This window comes from Trachypithecus francoisi, unplaced genomic scaffold, assembly GCF_009764315.1.
Source record: "Trachypithecus francoisi isolate TF-2019V2 unplaced genomic scaffold, Tfra_2.0 Lachesis_group3, whole genome shotgun sequence".
In the NCBI taxonomy this organism is placed as follows: domain Eukaryota; kingdom Metazoa; phylum Chordata; class Mammalia; order Primates; family Cercopithecidae; genus Trachypithecus; species Trachypithecus francoisi.
In genome coordinates this window covers 147,848,972-147,871,447 of record NW_022681468.1, presented here as the reverse complement: position 1 = coordinate 147,871,447, position 22,476 = coordinate 147,848,972, and the positions used below count along the sequence as shown (strand labels likewise).

The 22,476-nt window shown below is 39.3% G+C and overlaps 1 protein-coding gene across 5 annotated transcripts in view; it reads right to left on the bottom strand.

Annotated features, from left to right (window-relative positions):
• Positions 1 to 1,037: 1,037 nt before the first annotated feature.
• TMEM87A (transmembrane protein 87A) overlaps positions 1,038 to 22,476 on the bottom strand; it is a 67,519-nt gene continuing 46,080 nt past the window's right edge. For 4 of the 5 annotated variants that reach the window (XM_033190435.1, XM_033190432.1, XM_033190433.1 and 1 more), the window contains 8 exons: positions 20,768 to 20,876; positions 19,760 to 19,818; positions 18,845 to 18,948; positions 11,249 to 11,322; positions 10,779 to 10,840; positions 8,926 to 8,981; positions 8,097 to 8,127; positions 1,038 to 2,254 (listed from right to left, as the gene is read on the bottom strand). In XM_033190435.1, coding sequence (XP_033046326.1) covers positions 2,213 to 2,254; positions 8,097 to 8,127; positions 8,926 to 8,981; positions 10,779 to 10,840; positions 11,249 to 11,322; positions 18,845 to 18,948; positions 19,760 to 19,818; positions 20,768 to 20,876 — 537 coding nt within the window. In that variant the 3' untranslated portion in view covers positions 1,038 to 2,212. The remainder of the gene's footprint in view (positions 2,255 to 8,096; positions 8,128 to 8,925; positions 8,982 to 10,778; positions 10,841 to 11,248; positions 11,323 to 18,844; positions 18,949 to 19,759; positions 19,819 to 20,767; positions 20,877 to 22,476) is intronic. The other variant, XM_033190436.1, reaches the window with a different exon arrangement.

The window sequence follows — 22,476 nt, the reverse complement described above, 5'->3', positions numbered from 1 at the left end:
TACCTTAGTATTCCCCTTGAAGACTTAAAAAACAACTTAGTTTGAGCTGCAAGAATGATCTATATCTGGTAATTTCCCCCTAGGAAAACATCAGATCAAAAAATTAAGCATTTGGGTTTAAAGCAAAAATGTAAAAGAAAAAGGGTAAATCTATGATATGAAGCCAACAAAACTGGTCCTGGTCATTTTATTTTTACACGGTATCAATTTCTTCATATGTAAACTAGGAATACTTGTCCCATCTTTGCCAAATGCTGTTCTGATAATCAAGTGAAAGTACACTTTCAAGTAGTCATAAACACAAAAATTGCTAAACAAATCCTGTGTTACAGCTGATTTTCACCATAGAAGCTGATCACCTTCTTAAAAATTTAGAATTACCAGCTGTTGTGCTGGAAGAAGGTCTAGTACCTTTTTGTTCAGGCCCAAAACCCTAAGGTTTATATTGTTTTACAGATTAGTGTAAAGCTATAAATTTCTTCTGAACCTGTCCTAAGAAATGACACATTATATCCATTCCCAGTAATACAGAAAGCTGTAAGTAGAATTATCAGGGCCCAAGCTATAGAATTTGTACTATACACTCCTGCTTAACACAAGGGTTTTTTTTTTTTTTCCCCTAGTCTCAAGTCAACATCAAACCAGCCTAAAAAAATAATTTGACCAACTATCTTGCTGCATTACAACTATTATTCATCTGTTAAGTTTTAATATGCAATAGCAGCATGTAACAGTACCACCAGCCTTTGGCTAATGAATTAGCATGAGAATATAGTCAGTTCTTCAGACTGCTGTTCCCCAGAGATACTTCCCAAGAAACTTTTTTTAAAATCACCATAGCAAAGAGTTGTAGAGAAACTACCTAAGGATTAACACTTTCACTGCAGTATGAGTTAGTGAAGATTATGGTCATGTGGTCATTGGTTTTAACAGAAAATAAGATAATCTAGAATAAAAGCCATAGAAGGAAATGTTTCATGAGTTTGAGAGAAAGGGTCTTCAGAAAAAGTTTGAAAAAAATGAGAAAAATACATTAATTTTGTTAAATTTTTTTATATTAAAAAGTGGCATGAACATTTTATGTAGAACAAAAATCTTGGGAAGGCAAAATTGGATAAAACCATTAAAACAGAAATAGAGTGCTTCAAATGAATCCCATCACCTTGTGATGTCCCTTATAAACAGGCTCTAAACCAATACCAGATACCAGAACAGTCCATCCTAAAGAATGAGCAGCAGTCCAGGGCCTCCACACTACTTCATGCAACAACTGTTTAAATTAAGCCAGCAGGACCTGTTTCCTTTGTATAAGCTACCACTTCTGAAGCATTACAGTTCCTCTAGCATGGTGCTCAATCACAGCACTTGGAGCACCTCTCTGCATAAAGGCAAGCAAAACATTGCCTAGGACCCTGCAATGCCACCCTTGGAGGCTTACAAAACAGTAGTTAAAAGTTTCGGAGTGTGCACCACATTGCCAGCAATGGGATGTGTCACAATAGCAGATGTCAAAAGAGTTAAGCTAATATTTCTCTTTAAAGTACATCTGAAATAGAAAAATCTTTAATATACACCATTTGTAAACAAAATTGCACTTGATTTTGCTTTTTTAAATGATCTGAATCATACTGTAACAGTTTCTCTTTTTTCTTTTTTTCTTTTGATCACTCACAGAATTATGGCTCCTTAACTCAGAAGGGCCCTTTTTTCTCAAAACAACCTCTGCGAGATGTAACCTTGACTTCCCAGGAAAATTAAAGGTAGTTAACAATTTTCCCCATCACCTATGTAACTCCCTAAATAAATAAAAATTACAGGCAGTTGCTCCTGGAGATTACATATTATGGTGTTGATGACAGTCCTTTAGAAGACGTTAAACTTTTTAGTTTGTCAGATTAAAAAAATGAAACATTACAGAAAGTTCAGGAACAACATATTTAAGTTGCATGAACATCCAGTCAGAGTCTGGGAGGAAAGGGGGCATCAGTGTTGTAAATATGAAGCTTGCAGATTTTTCTCATCTTATGAACTTGTTTTCAGTAAGATGTTCTCTTTGTTCTGACACCTCTTGCCAACTCCAATGCCCAAAGATCAAGGAACAGATCAGGATGTCATTGCTTCCTTTAATCCCATGGAGCCGTACAGAAGACTGACACAGATGCTGATCTCTTCCCTGATAGGAGCCATCTTTAACTGCAAATCTTCCCATTCCTTACTCCATTTTGGACCTTTCAAAGTGTGTGATCATTCGTTCCTAGGGACAAAAAAGGTTTAAGTATATTAGGTTCAAATGATCTATATTCCAAATATCTTCTATACAGACTATCCAAGCAAACATCTTCCACGAGTACTTGTTTATGTTAATTAAATGTTTAGAGAAATGGTTCCTAAACATTTCTGAAGATTTTGAACATACAGATGTCCAGACCTCACCCAAGAACAACTAAATCAAAAGCTCTAGGCTTCGGGACAGCAAATCAGCACTCAGAAGGAAATGTATAGCGTCAGTTAAGATGACTAAACAAATATTTACATAAGATTAGGCTTTAATAAAAATGTGTACTTCCTCTAATTCAGGAATTTAACTTGAAGACCCAGTGAAGGATGAGGGCAAAGATGTGCACATAGTTAACACTTTGCACTTTAGAATGGTTAGGAGGGTAGATTTCTTATGTGTTTTTTACTACAATTTTTAAAAATCATGTAAAAAATAAAATTACATTTAATTTAATATAGTATTTACAGTATCCCATTTCAATTACAATAATTAATGCACTACCGTTAAATTTCCCTTCTTAGGCAATTTTATACCTTAGAGTTAATTTTCATTTTTCTTCTGCTTCATTTGCTAAGTACCTCTCACTGTTGTATTACAAACTGACAGAACTACAAATCCTTTTTGAATATAATCAATCACATCAGATAATCTATAGATGTTTCCCTTTTTCTTAAAAATATCCTTTCCGATGCACTCTGTTCTCTACTCCATCCAAGCTTGTTGCCCAGCTGCCAACCTGAGAATTTCTTACATCATACTGGGAATTTTTCTTGTCTCTGTGTTGGACCCTTTATTTCCTAGATCCCAAGTCTTTTTCTTAGCTTCCTCATTTTTGTGGAGAACATTTTCTACTGCTTTCCTCAGAAACTGCATATAGGACATCAATTATTTTACTTCTTGTGTGGCTGGAAACATCTTTATTTTACCCTCATAATGATAGTTTAGTTGAGTACAGAATTCTAGGTTGAAAATAATTCAAAGGCTTTGTTCTGGCTTCCAAAGATGTTGTTGAAGAGCCTTATGCCATTTTGATTCCTGGTCCATCATGTACATTGTTTCTCCTGTAATTCATTTAAGTTCTTTTTCAGTTTTAAGTGAAAAAAAGGCCTTGGAGAAAGTGATGTCAGCAAGATGACAGAACAGGAAGTCCTGGACCCTCCTTCCCCCTACAGACACACTGATTCAATAACACATGGAAAAATTCCCTTTGTGAGAAATCCAGAAACCAGTTGAGGGTCTTCTGCACTACAGGAAAGCATGAAACCAGCTGTATCAAAGTCAGCAGAAAAATCTGAGGCACCCTCTTGCCATAATTCTTCCCTTCCCATGGATCCAGTACAGTACCACATGATAGGGTGGAAACCCTCAGCTCCCAGCTTCTTTTTGGAGAGGGAAGGAAATGACTGGAATGTACACCCAACATTCTGACTTTTCTGGAACCTGCACAAGAGACTGTTCTCTGTCTTGCCTGAATCCAAGAGCTAACAACAAAGTGCCCAGGTTGGAAGTTGCTGAAATCAAAAGTGGAAGTTTGGACTAGCAAGTATGAGCTCACTACAGCCCCTCCCCCAGCTCAGTGCAGAGTAAGCAGGTAGAATCCCCAACATCCCCAAATCCCAGCTTTTCCCTAGGGAGGAGAGTTGGACTGTGAAAAAGTTCCAACTTTGTAAGAGGTTACCTGAGGGAATAGTTTCTGTAGGGAATGGTTTGAAGCACAGATGGGACCAGTATACTTTAGGTGCCTGGGGTCAGTATAAATAAAAAAGAGCTGGGCTATGCCACTAGCTCCAAGAGACCCATGATACAGCAGATAAACACAAAAGGGAGCAAGAGATTATAAATTCCCGGGGAGGGAAAAACCCAGCAAATCCCTCTGATTGGGAATATATATGCAGAAGTCCAGAAAAGATATAATACAGAGTGGGTTAGAGAGGTCCTCAGAATCTCCATGCAGGATGATTGGTGAGGGTGTTCTCCTGTACAATGCCAGTCCATGAACACGGGAAAGGTAACTTTTTTTCTAATGCACTGAAACCAACACAAAGAATTAAGGAAAATGGAGAATCAGAGAAACATGGCCCAAACAAAGGAAGAAGATAAATCTCTGGAAACCAACCCTGATGAAACAGAGGTATAGGAATTATTTGAAAGAGAATGCAAAATAACTATCATGAAAATTTAAACAAACTCAGGAGAACAACGCATGAACAAAGTAAGAATTTCAACAAAAATATACAAAACATTTTTTAAAATATGCCAACAAATTGGATAACCTAGAACAAAATATATAGTTCCTAGAAGTATACAACCTACCAAGACTGAATCATCAAGGAATAGAAAATCTTGGGGGCGGGGAGGAAAGAAAAAACACAACCTGGTAAGACCTACAACAAGAAACAAGATTCCATTAGTAATCAAACACACCCCAACAAAAAAGCAGCCCAGGACCAGATGGCTTCTTTAGTTGAGTCCTACCAAGTATTTAAAGACAAAGTAACACTAATCCTTCTTGAACTCTTTCAAAAAAATTCAAGAGGAAAAAATGTATTTGGAAGGATCTTCCAAACTTATTCTATGAGGCCAGCATTACCCTAATGCCAAAGCCAAAGACATGACAAGAAGAGAAAACGACAGGCCAATATCCCTGATGAGCACGGACGCAAAAACCTTCAACAAAACGCTGGAAAACAGAATTCAACGGCACATTAAAAGAATCATATACTATGACCAGGTGGAACAAAATAGAAAGCCCAGAAATAAAACTTCACATATATGGTCAACTGATCTTCGAAAAAAGAGACAACACTGCACAGTGGGGAAACTGACAGTTTCCTCAACAAATGGTGCTGGAAAAACTAGATATCCACATGAGAAAGAATAAAAGTAACTCATCTTCATGATACATAAAAATCAATTCAAAATAGATTAAAGACTTAGCCAAGTCAAAATAGATGAAAGAATTAGACATAAGATCTGTAAACCACAAAACTCCTAGAAGACAACCTAAGTTTCTTGAAATTGGTCTTGGCAGTGATTTCTTGGCTATGACACCAAAAGCACAAAACAACAAGAGCAAAACAGACCAACGGGACTACATCAAACTAAAAAGCTTCTGCAGAGCAAGGGAAGCACACAACAGAACGAAAGGCAACCTACAGAACTGGAGACAATATATGCATACCACATACAGTCATGTATCACTTAATGACAGGGATACATTCTAAGAAGTGTGTCATTAGGCAATTTCATAGTTGTGTGAACTTCACAGAATATACTTACACAAATCTAGATGTTATATAGCCTACTACATACCTCGGCTATATGGTATAAACATACTGCTCTAGGCTAAAAACCTATACAGCATGTTACTGTACTGAATACCAAAGGCAACTGGAATATAATGGTAAGTATTTGGGTACCTAAAGATATCCAAACATTGAAAAGGTACAGTAAAAATACAGTATTATTTTATGAGACCACTGTCATATATGTGGTCTGTTGCTGACTGAAATGTGGCATAGGACTGTTTCTGATAAGGATTAATATCCAAAATATATAAGAAACCCCTACAATTCAACAGCAAAAAAAATCAACTAACCTGATTAAAAACTGGGACAGGGACTGAAGAGACATTTCTCAAAAGAGGGCTTCCAAATGGCTGACGGGTATATTAAAAAATGCTCATCATCACTAATCATCAGAGAAATACAAACCAAAACCACAAGGTATCACCTCACACCTGTTAGGATGGCCATTATCAAAAAACAAAAAACAAATGTTGGCGAAGAAAGAAACTGGAACCCCTGTGCCTCGCTGGTGGAAATGTAAAATGGTGCAATCACTATGGAAAACAGTATGAAAGCTGCTCAAAAAATTAAAAAAAAAAACTGCCATATAATCCAGTAATCCCACTTCTGCATATATACCTAAAAGAAATGAAGCAGGATCTCAAAGAGACATGTGCACTCCCATGTTCACTGCAACATTATTCACAATAGTCAAGGTATGGAAATAACCCAAGTGTCCACTGACAGATAAATGGATGAAGATAACATGTTAACCTATATACAATGGAACACCTGTCAGCCTTAAAAAGGAAGGAAATTCTGACATGTGCTACAACTTAGATAAATCTTGAAGACTTTATGCTAAGTGAAATAAGCCACAGGAGGACAAATACTGCATGATTCCACTTCTATGAGTTATCTAAAATAGAACTCGAAGGCAGAAAGTAGAATGGTGGATGCCAGGGGCTGAGGGAGGGAGAAAGGAAGAGTTGCTCTTCAACAGGCATAAAATTTCAGTTAAACGAGATGAAAATGTTCTAGAGATCTGCTGTACAACATTGTGCTTATACGTAACAATACTGTAATGTACACTAAAGGAATTGTTAAGAGGGTAGATATCATTATGTTTTCTTGCCACAAAAAAGCCTTATGTATACTTGCAAACTCTTGGACAGTGTTTTCACAGAGAAAAATATGAACAGATGGCTGAACTCAGTGCCACCAAATTACTATAGCAAACTTGCATTCCCATGAAGGGCACAATCATGTTTCACTTAATCAGCCTTCTCTGCTTATAGCAGCTCATGGAGAGCTGAAGTCAAAGGGAAGCCCTAAAGACAAATAATTAGCAGAGGAAGACCTCAAGAGGGAGATGTGGGAACAGCAGAATATACCGCAGAAAGCAAAGTGTTTGGCAGATAGGTTCAAATGTGAATGGTAGAGTTCTCAATTATTTCAATGCATAGAACAGCTAAGGAATTTGATACTGTACATGCTGTGTCAAATATCATGTCAGTGAGAAATGAACAAATCATTTTTAGAAGCCAATTTAACACAATGAATCAGAATCAGACAAGATGCTTCCAAAAGGCTTCCTGAAAAAAAAAACAAAAACAAGCAAACAAAAACTCTATAATGACCTAATATTAGAACATGTCCAGAACTAGTTTCCATGAACTCAGGCCACAATTCTTTTTTTTTTTTTCTTTGAGATGGGGTCTCACTCTTTTGTCCAGGCTGGAATGGCATGATCTCAGCTCACTGCAACCTCTGCCTCCAGGGCTCAAGTGATCCTCCCACTTCACCTCCCAAGTAGCTGGGACTACAGGTGTATGCCACCATCTCTGGCTAATTTTTGTATGTTTTGTAGAGATGGGGTTTCACCACGTTGCACAGGCTGGTGTCAAGCTCCTGACCTGAAGTGATCCTCCTGCCTCCGCCTCCCAAAGTGCTGGGATTACAGGCATGAGCCACTGTACCTGGCCCACAATCCTAACATAAGACTTCATGTGAAGCCTTCTAGATTAACTGTATGGAGGCAAAGTAAAAGATTAAAAACATAAATATTAAGGGTACTAATTATAATCCTTACTATCTGAAGAAGGTAGTGACATAAATATTATTAAATAGTAGGTAACAATTTAGATTTTGTTTTGGTCTACTATATTCCTTTCTCAATATTTTTCCTTATTATTTTTGCCAGTATTAGATTAGGGTTAAATTTGCGTTTCTTACAGACAAAATAACTAGACGGTGGAGAGTACTGTACTTACTATCCAATTTCAACAAAAACATTCTCAAGTCTGACCGTGTAACTTTGAAAAGTGAAACATGCATAGACAGATGCAAAGGAAAGATTCTTGAATGTTTGAACTCTATTAGTATTTCTATTCTTATCCTTTTCAACTATATAAACTACAGTTTTCAGGCCACTACTGAGTCAAATAAAGAGAATCTCCATGAACAGACGATTCATGACTTTCTACTTAGTCACCATATACACAATTTATGCATGTGTATTGAGTACCAACCTCATCTGAATCCAGAAGGGCTGGAAGTGCTCTGCAGAGAGAGAGAAATACTGAATTGAACAATGTAAAATAAAGCCACAAATGGTTCATAAAAGACATTGGAATAATGCAATTTAAAGCTTTTTTATTATCATCTAAGATTTGAATTTTATTAATGGCCCTTGTAGGGAAAATAAACAGCAAATACAGTAAGCAACAGTTACAGAAATTGTATAGAAAAAAAACGAATTTTGCAATGTGACAGGACCAATGTTTCATTAAAATTATAGCCCTGGAAAGGAACTAAAAAATTTCAAAAGGAGTATCCCATTCATTTTAAGATCTACTACATAGCTAAATCTTTTTTTTTTTGAGACGGGAGTCTCGCTCTGTTGCCCAGGCTGGAGTGCACTGGCCAGATCTCAGCTCACTGCAAGCTCTGCCTCCCAGATTCATGCCATTCTCCTGCCTCAGCTTCCCGAGTGGCTGGGACTACAGGCGCCCGCCACCTCGCCTGGCTAGTTTTTTTTTGTATTTTTTAGTAGAGACGGGGTTTCACCATGTTAGCCAGGATGGTCTCGATCTCCTGACCTCGTGATCCACCCGTCTCAGCCTCCCAAAGTGCTAGGATTACAGGCTTGAGCCACCGCGCCCGTCCAGTAGCTAAATCTTTCTAAGTAGAAATGTCATCTGAATGAATAAACCCAATTAATTTTGTTTGCAGATTATTCCTATTCTTTTATTTTTCAGTATCTTGTATTTTCATGAGCATAACTTGCTCATTTAAAATAACAACAAAGTAGTACTAACTTTGAAATAGGATTCTTGTCGTAATCATTCAAAAACTTACACATCTGTCACAGAAGAAGGAACGTTCTCTTCTACCCACTTCAAATCATCTTCCTGCTGGGAACATACAAATACCACTCGTTACTAAAATGCACCACATAATACATCTCAAGTAAGGACATAAAGGTCTTAAATCTTGTCTTTCGTAATTCTGTAGCAGTACATTCACAAATGGGACTGCTGACAGAAAAGTCAAATATTTTAATTTTTAAAAACTTTTTTTTTTTTTTTTTTGGAGACGGAGTCTCGCTCTGTCGCCCCGGCTGGAGTGCAGTGGCACAATCTTGGCTCACTGCAAGCTCCGCCTCCCGGGTTCATGCCATTCTCCTGCCTCAGCCTCCCGAGTAGCTGGGACTACAGGCGCCCACTGCAGCGCCCGGCTAGTTTTTTGTATTTTTAGTAGAGACGGGGTTTCACTATAGTCTCGATCTCCTGACCTTGTGATCCACCCGCCTCGGCCTCCCCAAGTGCTGGGATTACAGGCATGAGCCACCGCGCCCGGCCAAAAACATTTTAAAAAATCCCTTTGACCAACATCTCCCCAGTTCTCCCACAGCCCCTGGTAACCACCACTCAACCCTCTGCTTCTAGGAATTCAACTTTTTTAGATTCGACGTAAGTGAGATCATGTGGTATTTGTCTTTCTGTGCCTGGCTTATTTTATTTCACATAATATCTTCCAGGCTTCTTCACACTGTTGCAAATGACAAGATCTCCTTCTGAGTCTAAATAGTATTCCACTGTAGGCCGGGCGCGGTGGCTCAAGCCTGTAATCCCAGCACTTTGGGAGGCCGAGACGGGTGGATCACGAGGTCAGGAGATCGAGACCATCCTGGCTAACACGGTGAAACCCTGTCTCTACTAAAAAATACAAAAAACTAGCCGGGCGACGTGGCGGGCGCCTGTAGTCCCAGCTACTTGGGAGGCTGAGGTAGGAGAATGGCGTAAACCCAGGAGGCGGGGCTTGCAGTGAGCTGAGATCCGGCCACTGCACTCCAGCCTTGGCGGCAGAGCGAGACTCCGTCTCAAAAAAAAAAAAAAAAGTATTCCACTGTGTATTGAAATACACATTTTCCTTATCCATTCATCTATTGATGGACATGCAGGTTGATTCTGTATCTTGGCTACTGTGATTAATGCTGCAATGAACATGACAGTGCAAGTATCTCTCTGACATACTGATTTCATTTCGTTTCGGTATATACCCAGTGATATGAATGCTGGATCATAAGGTAGTTCTATTTTTAATTTTGAGGAACCTCCATACTATTTTCCATAATGGCTATACTAACTCACATTCCTATCAACAGTGTGCAAGGGTTCCCTTTTTTCCATGTCCTTGCCAACACTTGTTATTTCTTCATTTGATAAATGCCATTCAAACAGGTGTGAGGTGTTATCTCATTGTAGTTTTCATTTGCATTTCCCTGAGGATTAGTAATGACGAAAATTTTTTCACATACTTGTTGGCCATATAGGTCTTATGTTAAGAAATCTATATTCAGGTTCACTGCCCATTTTTAAACTGGGCTATTCATTTTCTTGCTACTGAGTTCCTTATATAAATTGGATATTAACCCCTTAACAGATGCAATGTTTGCAAATGTTTTCTCCCATTCTGTAGGTTGCCTTTTCACTTTGTTAACTGTTTCCTTTGCTGTGCAGAAGCTTTATAGTTTGATGTACCCTCATTTCTCTATTTTTGCTTTGTTCCCTGTGCTTTTGGGGTCATATACAAAAAAAATCATTGCCAAGACCAATGTCACGAACTTGCTTCCTGTTTTCTTCTAGTAGTTCTACTGAGGGTTGGAAGATGGGGCAAAGAACAAAGACGAATGGAAAAGTCATACTTACTGCTTTGTTAACTTTACTATTTCCATTGGGCTCTTGTTTGGTACTTCTCATTTTCATTCCCTCTGTAGAAGAAAACAAATGTACACTGGTTAACTTTGTGAACAGACCGACAATGATGGCAAAATGGATTCAGAACTTTTTTTTTCTTTTTTTAAATTAAAAGCCCCAAGGTTAGTTTAAGCTTTCTAATACTTGTGAAGTATACAACAGATGTTTCTCCATCTTTACATGTATGCTGGGAAGTTCAAAGCAAAATTTTTAGCTCACTTCTAGCAAGTAAAATGGATACTTAATGTGCAAATACTTACTGAATTTACCATGGCTTCATCTTAAGATTCACACCCTTATTTTCTTTACCCTAACTTCATCCCATACCAAATATAGGAACAACATAGTTACAAAATGATAAACAATGTACTTATAGAAAAAGAACATTTAAAGTACTAATAAGAGGTGAATTTTATGACTACCAAAGCTTTCTTTCAGCATAGGTTCCTTTTGTTCATCTTCCTCCTCTTCCTCAGACAATGGTGAAAAGGCAAACCTAACACAAGGAAAAAATTAGAAAACTTCAAAAACTGCTATACCAGTTGCATTTTACAAAACGAATTATTGAAACTGCAATTATAGTAACTCATTAAATCAGTTTAATAATAAAATTTCTTCCCCTTCAGAAAGCTCTTAATTGCCTATAATAGTAAGGGAGAAGCAGGACAGTATCACATATATGAGTGCAGGCTCAGCTGAATACTGCCTGTGACATTAGACTAGTTACTTAATCTCTCTGTACCCAGTTTCCTCATCTGTAAAGAAGGGGATAATAGAACACTACTAATAGGAGTGTTTTGTAAAAGTCAGTTATTACAAATAAAGTGCTTAGAACAATACCTGTGTCATTTAGTAGGCAGTCAACAAATGTTCATTCATAAGGATATGTATGTATCAAATAGAATTAGGTAAATTCTCATCTAATTTAAAATCGCAGCCTTCAAATTGGGAGTTAAGAGAAGGCAGGCCTATTCTAGGTAATTTAAAATTTCAGCCTACAAGTGGGAAGCTCAGAAGATGAAGGTCTGATCTGGTATATCTCAGATGCCTCCTTTCCTTAACAACCTCCAAGAGATTCAGCAAAGCAGCTCCCAGACATGTAATTCCTAGAATGTTTTAGCTTTTATTTATTTATTTATTCATTTATTTATTTAAGATGGAGTCTTGCTCTGTTGCCCAGGCTGGAGTGCAGTGACATGATCTCGGCTCACTGCAAGCTCCGCCTCCTGGGTTCACATCATTCTCCTGCCTCAGCTTCCTGAGTAGCTGGGACTACAGGTGCCTGCCACCACACCTGGCTAATTTTTTTGTATTTTTAGTAGAGACAGGGTTTCACTGTGTTAGCCAGGATGGTCTTGATTTCCTAACCTCATGATTTGCCTGCCTCAGTCTCCTAAAGTGCTGGGATTACAGGCATAAGCCACCGCGCCCAGCTGAATGCTTTAGCTTTGACCTCACTCTATACTTCCCATTTTATTGTTACCATTTTCATTCTACCTTGCTTTTAAAACTCCCTTTCATGATAAAAATTCTTAATAAAGTAGGAATAGAAGGGAACATCTATAACTTGCTAATGGGTAACAAATTCCATGGTAAATATCATAGTTGATGATATCTGAGAAGCATTTAATGTCAGAGTAAGATGAGAGGGCCCATCGTCATTGACTCTATTCAATATTATACAGGAGGGCTTAGCCAAGCTAATAATATAAGAATCAAAATTGAGGCAGGAAGATTGTTTGGCAAGAAAGAAGCATGTAATGATTACTTTAGACAAAAATCTATCTGAAAAGAAAATGTGGAAATTATCAGAACTAACAATGTAACAGGAGGGTTGCTGGGTATGATATACATTAAAAAAGCAAACTGGGCATGGTGGCTCATGCCTGTAATCCCAGCACTTTGGGAGGCTGAGGAGGATGAACCACTTGAGGTCAGGAGTTTGAGACCAGCCTGGCCTACATGGTGAATCCCCGTCTCTACTAAAAGTACAAAAATTAGCTGGGCATGGTGGCAGGTGCCTGTAATCCCAGCTACTCAGGAGGCTGAAGCAGGAGAATCCCTTGACCCCGGGGAGCAGAAGTTACAGTGAGCCAAGACTGCACCACTGTACTCCAGCCTGGGTGACAGAGCAAGACTCCGTCGAGAAAAGAAAGAAAGGAGACAAAGACAGAGAGAGATGGGGGGGTGGAGGAGGCAACAGCATCCTACATATTTGAAAAAGCTGTATATATTTTTAAAGGTTGCATTCGTAACAGCCACAAAAATTTAAATCAGAAGTTACAAAACATAATTGAAGGACTAAAAAATGGAGAGATGCCATAGTCAAAGAATTGTCAAAAAAATATAATCTCCCTAATTCATCAATTCAATTAAGTTCCAATCAAGATCTTAATAGCTTTTCCTAGAATTAAACAATCTAAATTTTTTTATTAAAAACCAAAAGCTGAGTGTAATGACATGCACCATTAGTCTCAGCTACTGAGGAGGCTGAGGTAGGAGGATCCCTTGAGCCCAGAAGTTTGAGTCTAGCCTAGGCAACATAGCAAGACCCTATCTAAAATAAAAAAAATTTAAAATAAAGGGCAAAAATTTAACACCAAAGGCTTTTCAAAAAATTTTTTGAGACAGGGTCTCGCTCTGTTGCCCAGGCTGGAGTGCAGTGGTATGACCACGGCTCATTGCAGCCTCAACATCCCAGGTTCCAGTGATCCTCCCAACTCAGCCTCCCTAGTAGCTGGGATTACAGGCACGCACTACCATGCCCAGCTAACCTAAAACAATTTTTTTTTTTTTTGTAGAAATGGGATCTTGCTATATTGCCAGGGCTGGTCTCAAACTCCTGGGCTCAAGCAATCCTCCCAGCCAGGCCTGCCAAAGTGCTGGAATGACAGGTGTGAGCCATCACACCTGGCCAAAGGTTTTTTTTTTTTTTTCTTTTTTTTGAGAAGGAGTTTCACTCTTGTTGCCCAGGCTTGAGTGCAATGGTGCAATCTCAGTTCACTGCAACCTCCCCCTCCCGGGTTCAAGCAATTCTCCTGCCTCAGTCTCCCAAATAGCTGGGATTACAGGCATGCGCCATCACACCCAACTAATTTGGTATTTTTAGTAGAGATGGGGTTTCTCTAGTTGGTCAGACTGGTCTTGAACTCCCGACCTCAGGTGATCCTCCCGCTTCGGCCTCCCAAAGTGTTGGGAATATAGGCATGAGCCACTGCGCCCAGCCCAAAAGCTATTTTTAAAAGAGCTAGATAGTATGCAGCTGAGCCTGCACTTATAAATATGATTAGAGGTTCAGGCCCTCCAGATACCATGATTTATCAGAAGCCTAGGGTAATTCAGACAGTGTGCTAGTGATGCAGGACCAGAACACAAGAGAGTAGAGAGCCTAGAATCAAGTAATTCTTGGGGCATGAACATCTTGCTTGTGATTTTTTTTTTTTTTTTTGAGACGAAGTTTCGCTTGTGTTGCCCAGGCTAGAGTGCAATGGCACGATTTCAGCTCACTGCAACCTCCGCCTCCTGGGTTCAAGCGATTCTGCTGTCTCAGCCTCCCCAAGTAGCTGGGATGACAGGTGCCCACCACCACGTCCAGCTAATCTTTGTGATTTTTAGTAGAGATGAGGTTTCATCATGTTGGTCAGGCTGGTCTCAAACTCTTGACCTCAGGCTATCCACCCACCGCCTCAGCCTCCCAAAGTGCTGGGATTACAGGCATGAGCCGCCGTGCCCGGCCTGATTGTGAAATTTTTAAAAAGTCATTAGAGAATAATTTTTTGACCTCACCTTAGGCTAGATAAGAATTTGCCAAAATAAGATGCAAAATGTACAATCCTTGAAGGGAAAAACTAACTCCATATTTCTGAGATTTTGTATGATTGAAAACAGCATAAAATTTGAATTTGAAAAATCAAAAGATAATTAACTGGCAGAAAATATATGCAATACTTAGAACAAACAAAATATCGGCATACAAAATATATTAGAAATTCCTACAAATTGGGCCTGGTATGGTGGCTCATGCCTATAATCTCAGCATTTTGGGAGGCCAAGGTGGGTGGATTGCTGGAGCTCAGGGGTTCGAAACAAGCCTGGGCACATGGCAAAACCCCATCTCTACAAAAAATAGAAAGATTAGTCCAGTGTGGTGGTACACACCTGTGGTCCCAGCTACTCGGGAGGCTGAGGTGGGAGGATCATTTGAGCCCAGAAGGTGGAGGTTGTAGTGAGCCAAGGTTGCTCCACTACACTCCAGCCTTGGCTTCAGAGCGAGACCCCATCTCAAAATAAACAAATTCCTACGAATCAATACATAAGTGATTGTTACAGTCTGAACGTTGGTCCCCTCCAAAAGTCATGTTGAAACCTAATTCCCAGTGTGATAGTGTTGGGAGTTGGGCCTAATGGAAAGCATTTAGGTCATGAGGGCCCCACCCTCATGAATGAATTAATGCTGTCATATAAAGGGTTTTCTGGAGCGGGCTCTCCCTTTTGCCCTTCCACCTTCTGTCACTTGACGACCCAGTAAAAAGGCCCTCACCAGATGCTGACACTGCTAGCCAACAAATCTCTCTTCATTATAAACAGTCTGTGATATTTTGTTATAGCAGCAGAAAATGGACAGAGACAATGATCAATAAGCCAATAAAAAATAAGCTAAAGATCCAACCTTAAATGCAAAAAGTAACAATATTAATTCTCATCCACCAAAATTAAATAAAATGATGGGACATAAAAAGAGGGAAGAAGAAAAAACCCCTTTAATGCCATTGTTATTAAATATGCAATTTCCTTCAGGTTTCTTTCGGGAACAAAATCTGGAAATACTTTAAAAATTACAAATACACATATCCTGCAACCTAGCAAATCCAAGCCCACTCATTAAGTATTTCTTGAGCATGTGCCAGTGTGTAGTGAGAAATTAACCTTCATTGACTAATGTGAGGTTATCTCTACACTCATAAAATGTCCTGTCTTTATTTGCCTGGGGACTTTGGCGGACAGTCTAACAGCATGGTTTATGATAGGGGCTTTGGGCCATGCCATATCAGTTCTAACCTCCAGAGGAAATGGTATCAGCCTGACTGCCAGGAGGGGTTAGAAACTAAAAGTCAGCAACAGAGACAGTATGTGATTGAGCCCCAGTAAAAACTCTGGACATTGAACGCTCAAATCAGTTTCCCTCGTTGGCAGTAGTCTGTGCATACTGTCACGTATTTGGCTGGGAGGAGGTAACACGTTCCAATAAAAATCTTGAGTGCTGAACATCAATGGGCTTTCCCGGACAGCAACAATGTGTTACTACATTTTTGTTGCTGGGGAAAAGAATTGACTTGAAGAGAGAGAGAACACAAGAAAAGAAAATACAGATTTCCCCAGTTAGACCTGCTATCACCATTTTGTCGTAATACACCTTAAATACAAGCATAACTGTATGCTGTGTCCCATGAGGCCTTCCAGTAAATCGCTGAACATTAGGATGGTCTTGAGGACCGTGACACACCGCAAACTGGAAATATCCCAAATGCCCATTAATAAGAGAATATGTTAATTTAACTGTACTACACATGTCCCATATTTATGCTCTCCATGAAAATGAATGAGTTCAATTAAACCTGTTACACTGGAAGGAATCTCCACAATGTACTGTTACAAGAGTAATGGAAGATTCCATAAGTGAACAGGGAAAAGACACATTATAATATACAGTTAACACTGAAGTCACAGAGAAAGGGGGCAATGTTTTAAAAGAAAAGGGGAAAAAAATAAGAGGGAAGGTAATGCAAAAATTTTTTAATGACTGAGGAAGGGAAAATATTTAAATACAAGTATAGCTAGTGAGTAACCAGTAGATCAACAGACAGATATAAAAGAAGGGTCTCCAGAATGTAAAAGTTCTTTCTCAATAGTGTGATTTCAGATCTCCTGTATTTTCTTTCATGACTTTTCTCTATTCTTTGACTTTTTTTGATAAACACACATAAAGTGCATAGTTTGAAATGACAGCAAGGCCATTTTCATGGAGTAAAAGGATTTCACCTATTTTCTATCTCAATCTTTCATTGGTAAGTCTGGTTATAAAATTAGTCGTTTATACCATGTTACCCTTTTCCTTCTTTGGTGGTATGGGTGTTTAATATAAGCTCTTAACCGTCTACATGCAAATGAGGGGGGAAAAGAGGGAAAAAAGGCATATTCACAAAATAAAGATAGGCAGTTCCTAAATGTCTGAAATTTGCCTATAGTTGTACAAATCAAATTTACACATAGATTTTTAATTTCGGCCGGGCGCGGTGGCTCAAGCCTGTAATCCCAGCACTTTGGGAGGCCGAGATGGGTGGATCACGAGGTCAGGAGATCGAGACCATCCTGGCTAACACGGTGAAACCCCGTCTCTACTAAAAATACAAAAAAAAAACTAGCTGGGCGAGGTGGCGGGCGCCTGTAGTCCCAGCTACTCGGGAGGCTGAGGCAGGAGAATGGCGTAAACCCGGGAGGCGGAGCTTGCAGTGAGCTGAGATCCGGCCACTGCACTCCAGTCCGGGAGACAGAGCGAGACTCCGCCTCAAAAAAAAAAAAAAAAAAAAAAAAAAGATTTTTAATTTCAAAGCTGGTTATGTAAGTTTTAATTTTACCCTTTCTATCATTACAAAGTGAGCTGGGTTGCTGGTTACAGAAGTTTTCTTTCCTTCTAGACACTAGACAGGACAGACTCAGTATAAGTGACACAATTATATCTTTTTTTTTCTTTGATAAAGAGTCTCACTCTGTCACCCAGGCTGGAAAGCAGTGGCGCCATCTCGCCTCACTGCAACCTCCGCTTCCGGGTTCAAGCGATTCTTGTGCCTCGGCCTCCGGAGTAGCTGGGATTAGAGGTATGCACTGCCATGCTCGGTTAGTTTTTGTAGTTTTACTAGAGGTGGGGTTTTGCCATGTTGGTCAAGCTGGTCTGAAACTCCTGGATTCATGTGATTTGCCACCTTGGCCTCCCAAAGTGCTGAGATTACAGGTATGAGCCACCGTGCCCAGTTGACACAATAGATTATATATCTATCTCCCTTGTTTACTATACAAATACTTACAGGCATACTCGGTTTTATGGTATTTCATTTTATTGTGCTTCCCAGATATTGTGGCAACCCTGTGTCAAGGAAGTCTATTGGTGCCATTTCCTAACAGTAATGTGCTCACTTTGTGTGTCAGCATTTTTTTTTTTTGAGATGGAGTCTCGCTCTGTCACTTATGCTGTGCAGTGGCATGATCTCGGCTCACTGCAACCTCTGCCTCCCAGGTTTAAGCGATTCTCCTGCCTCAGGTGCCCAAGTAGCTGGCATTACAGGTGTCCACCTCCACACCCAGCTAATGTCTGCATTTTTAGTAGAGACGGGGTTCCACCACAATTGTCAGGCTGATCTCGAACTCCTGACCTCAGGTGATCCGACTGCCTCGGCCTCCCAAAGTGCTGGAATTACAGGTGTGAGCCAGCACGCCCAGCCCCTGTGTCAGCATTTTTTTTCTTTCTTTCTTTTTTTTTTTTTTTAACAATAAAGTGTTTTTAAATTAAGGTGTGTACATTTTTTAGACATAATGCTATTGCATACATAGTAGACTATAGAATAGTGTAAACATAACTTTGATATGCACTGGAAAAAACAAAAAATGCATGTGACTCAGTATCTGCTTTATTGTGATGGTCTGAAACCAAACTTGCAATTTATCTCCATAGCATGCCTGTGTATTTATCACAAAATGTCAGAGCTGAAAGGAACTTCATATTGCTGGGTTTAATTCCCCCTCATTATATAGAAAGGGAACTAAGGCCAGAGAGGTGGAGAGGTCACATGCCAAAAATCGTGAAATTAAGAGGAGAGCTGAGATAGGAACCCATTTCTTCTGATTCCAGGCCCAGTGTTCCTTCCACTATATGACACAGCCCTGATACTGTCTCCCAATGCACCACCCCTAGTTGATGACATGGTCATCTCATGTTAGCAGAGTAAACAGAAGAGTCCAAGAACCTTTGGTTGTTTGCAGATGGTCGCCAGAGAACCATGATGACAAAGAGGATCATGGAGAATAGCAAGCGCCAGATGGCGTCGTCTACCCACAGCTCCCGCCAGTCCTACAATATGGGGGAGAAGTACAACATTTATAAACCTTATCTTAACCCCTTGTTCATAAAGCCTTTGGCATAGAACAAAAATCACGTATTTGTTCATTCAAGTTATGTTTACTAAGAGCCTGCTATGTGCTTAGTACTGTGGTAAGGGTGGGGAAACAAAGTGAATGAATGTAGTTTTTGCCCTTGTAGTGCTTACTGTTGTTAAAGAAAATGCATCAATGGAACAGAGTATTTGTCAAAGCTTCGTCATCCCTCTGAGAAGCTTTAAGAAAGGGTTTTATATAGGGTAAGAGAAAGTTACCTTATACAGGGTAAGGGAAAGTTACATGAGGTTGGTATACTTTATAATTTTCATTTTCAATTTATTTATTTATTTTTAACAAAATAGAGCCTTAGCTGCTTCTAAAGAAATCCTATTGGCCACAGTCTTTGAGCTCAGATCTTAAGGATGTGGCTTCTATTCAGGTTAGTATTATTTACACATATGGTACTTAATATTTAGTACTCTGGACTTCTTAAGATTTTTAGTTAAAGTAAGACTGGGTTGTAGCATACTGTAATTATAACTTACAAAATTCTCTCCCAAAACTGGGAGAATACAGTCAGACAAACAAAAAACTATCTACTATACCAAGCACCATGATAGTATAGAATACCTAGGAGGAGGGAAGTATTACAACCAACCCTCAGAGTAGAGACCTAGCTCTAATTTTTCATAAGGTATGTAACTCAGAAGAACCTTACTACTGTCATCAACATCATCAGTTGTTTGTAAGACAGTACATTATTCATAAATGTGCTTATAACTCACCGACTGACATGTCACTATTCTGAACTTCATGGTTGTCCAGATGATAAACACAATAGATGCTAACGGTAAATGAAAAACCAGGTCAGAGTATGAATGCTGGTTTACATCCCCAATTACATTCCCCCATTTCTAGTTAAGTGGAATCCCACACACCCCAAACTACCAAATACATCACAATTCTATGAGTTATTTTAACAAGTGTATTGAATACAAATGTACTGTATACCTGCTATCAGCAAGGCTCATGATATATACTCTGGCCAATCCTTTCTGTATTTAAAGGATAATTTGGTAATAATTTTATTTGCCATCTGCTACATTAGTAACCATCGTGGTTGGAAAATAAGGTATTGGAAATATAGCTCCTTCCAGCATTATCAACATCATTTTTTTCTCCTTTTATCCCTAGTATAGTAATGCTAATTTTTCTTTGGCTGGTCAGATGAAAAGAAAAATGACTGATAAAACGACTGCAACACAAGCAGAAGAGCTAGTTCCAATCATAAATCAGACCTCACTATTCCTGGTTACAAGGGTAATGAGGTAGGCAAATTAGCCTAGTTTGGTTACAGTCCACCTAATCTAATTTCTTACATAGGCTTGCTGACATATGGAAAAGCACTATAATAGCAATGTACCCTAATCTAAAATTCTACAATTACTTAATAAAACTAAACAAACATGTGGTAATGTCTTCTAAAAAGAGCACTCTCTGGCACTTAAGCTAACTAACCTCAAGACAAAGAATGCCTCAAGAAAGAATGTAAATAGAAGAGGGATAAATGAAGAGCTGAAATATGAGGTTGATTTCCAACTACCGTACAAAAAAATAAATGGTTCTCAACTTCTTTAAAACCATAGATCCTTCTGAGAATTTGACAAGAGCTAAGAATCCTTTTCCAAGTGAAATATACAAAACTTTCTACGCCTACCCATGGCCTTTCAGGTTAAGAATCTCCATTCTAAACAGATCACATTTGAACTCCAAGAAGAAAGTCCCAGACTTACCTGCCACTGCCAAAATAAGCGTGTTGGTGAAATGCCGATACAAAGAGAGTTTTACAATGTTCCTCCGAAGTTTTAATAGCTTCATTGTTTGAGTCAGGCTAATAAATATGTGTTTGCAGGTCAAGGAATTCAACATTCAGGAAAAAACAGTAAGCTAGCCAATTAGTTTTCAGGTTTCTTTGAGGATCTGGGGTCATGCTAATAAACTTATAGATCTCTCAGAGGCCTTATAGCTCTCTTATTCTCAATCTCACAAACACCTCAAGATTAGTAAGAAAGTCATCATTTTCTTTTCTTTTCCTTTTTTTTGTGAGGCAGGGTCTAGCCCAGGCTAGAGTGCAGTGGCACAATCACGACTCACTATAGCCTTGACCACCACTGAGGCTCAAGCAATCCTCCCACCTCAGCCTCCCAAGCAGCTGGGACTACAGGCATGCGCCACCATGCCTGGCTAATTTTTAGTTTTTTTTGTACAGATAAGGTCTCGCTATGTGGCTCAGGTTGGTCTTAAACTCCTGGCCTCAACTGATCCTCCTGCCTTGGCCTCCCAAAGCGCTGGCATTACAGGCACGAGCCACCATACCTGGCCGAAAGTCATCATTTTCAATGAGACAATAAAGAGAAGACAGACCAGGATAAAGGAAGAATGTACAAAATCACAAGAGAAAAAAATATAAAAAAAAGAAAGACAGGAAGAGGCTTTCTAGAGAAACAAAAAAAGAAAATAAATAGAAAGGGAAATGGTAGACGATAAAGTGAACATGAGTAATAGGCAAGGGACAGAGAGTTAACATCATCTTCTCTCTCTCTTTAAGGTGGGTAGCTCTGTTCTCATCTGTCCAGCAAAAGTAGTTGAGGGTCATCATTATACTCATGCCTGTAATATCCCAGAGATCTATACTCAGTCCCCTCATGCCGTCTTAAGGAACTTGCCATCAGTTGCCTGCATTATCCTGAATTAAAAGGACCTTACAACTGGTTGAGAAGCTCATACGGTTTGCTTCCAAAAGCAATGACTCTCCATTTTCAGAACATTATTCTCAAGTAGTAAGTTGCCAGAGAAAAACAGGAGGGGAATTGGTGAGTACTAAAAATGGTATCTGCTCTCAGGTTCAATTTTCTTTTATTTTTGAGACAGGGTCTCAGGGTCTCACTCTGTCACTCAGGCTGGAGTGCAGTGGTGCGATCTTGGCTCCCTGCAACCTCCGCTTCCAGGGCTCAAGCAATTCTCCTGCTTCAGCCTCCCCAGCAGCTGGGACTACAGGTGCAAGCCACCATGGTTGACTAATTTTTGTATTTTTTGTAGAGATAGGGCTTTGCTATGTTGCCCAGGCTGGTCTCAAACTCCTGAGCTTAAAGCAATCTGCTCACCTCAGCCTCCCAAAGTGCTGCGATTATAGGCATGAACCACTGCACCTGGCTCAATTTTCAGAATGAGAAGCAGATACAAAAATAAGAGATTTGACATTTGCTCTGCTCTTACAGAGCCTTAGCTGTTACCTAGTCATTGGGTTATCTTACTGCACAATCCATTCCCACCTCCCTCTTCTCTCAATGCTTGTAAAGGTTCACAAAACACTTGGAAAGATACTAATCTAGAAAAGCTTTGGCTATTAAGACCGAGGACACTTTTGAAAACTCTTATATGGCAACCCACTCAAATTCACAAAACAATTTTGTTTACATTCACAGTTTTTCAACAGTCACAA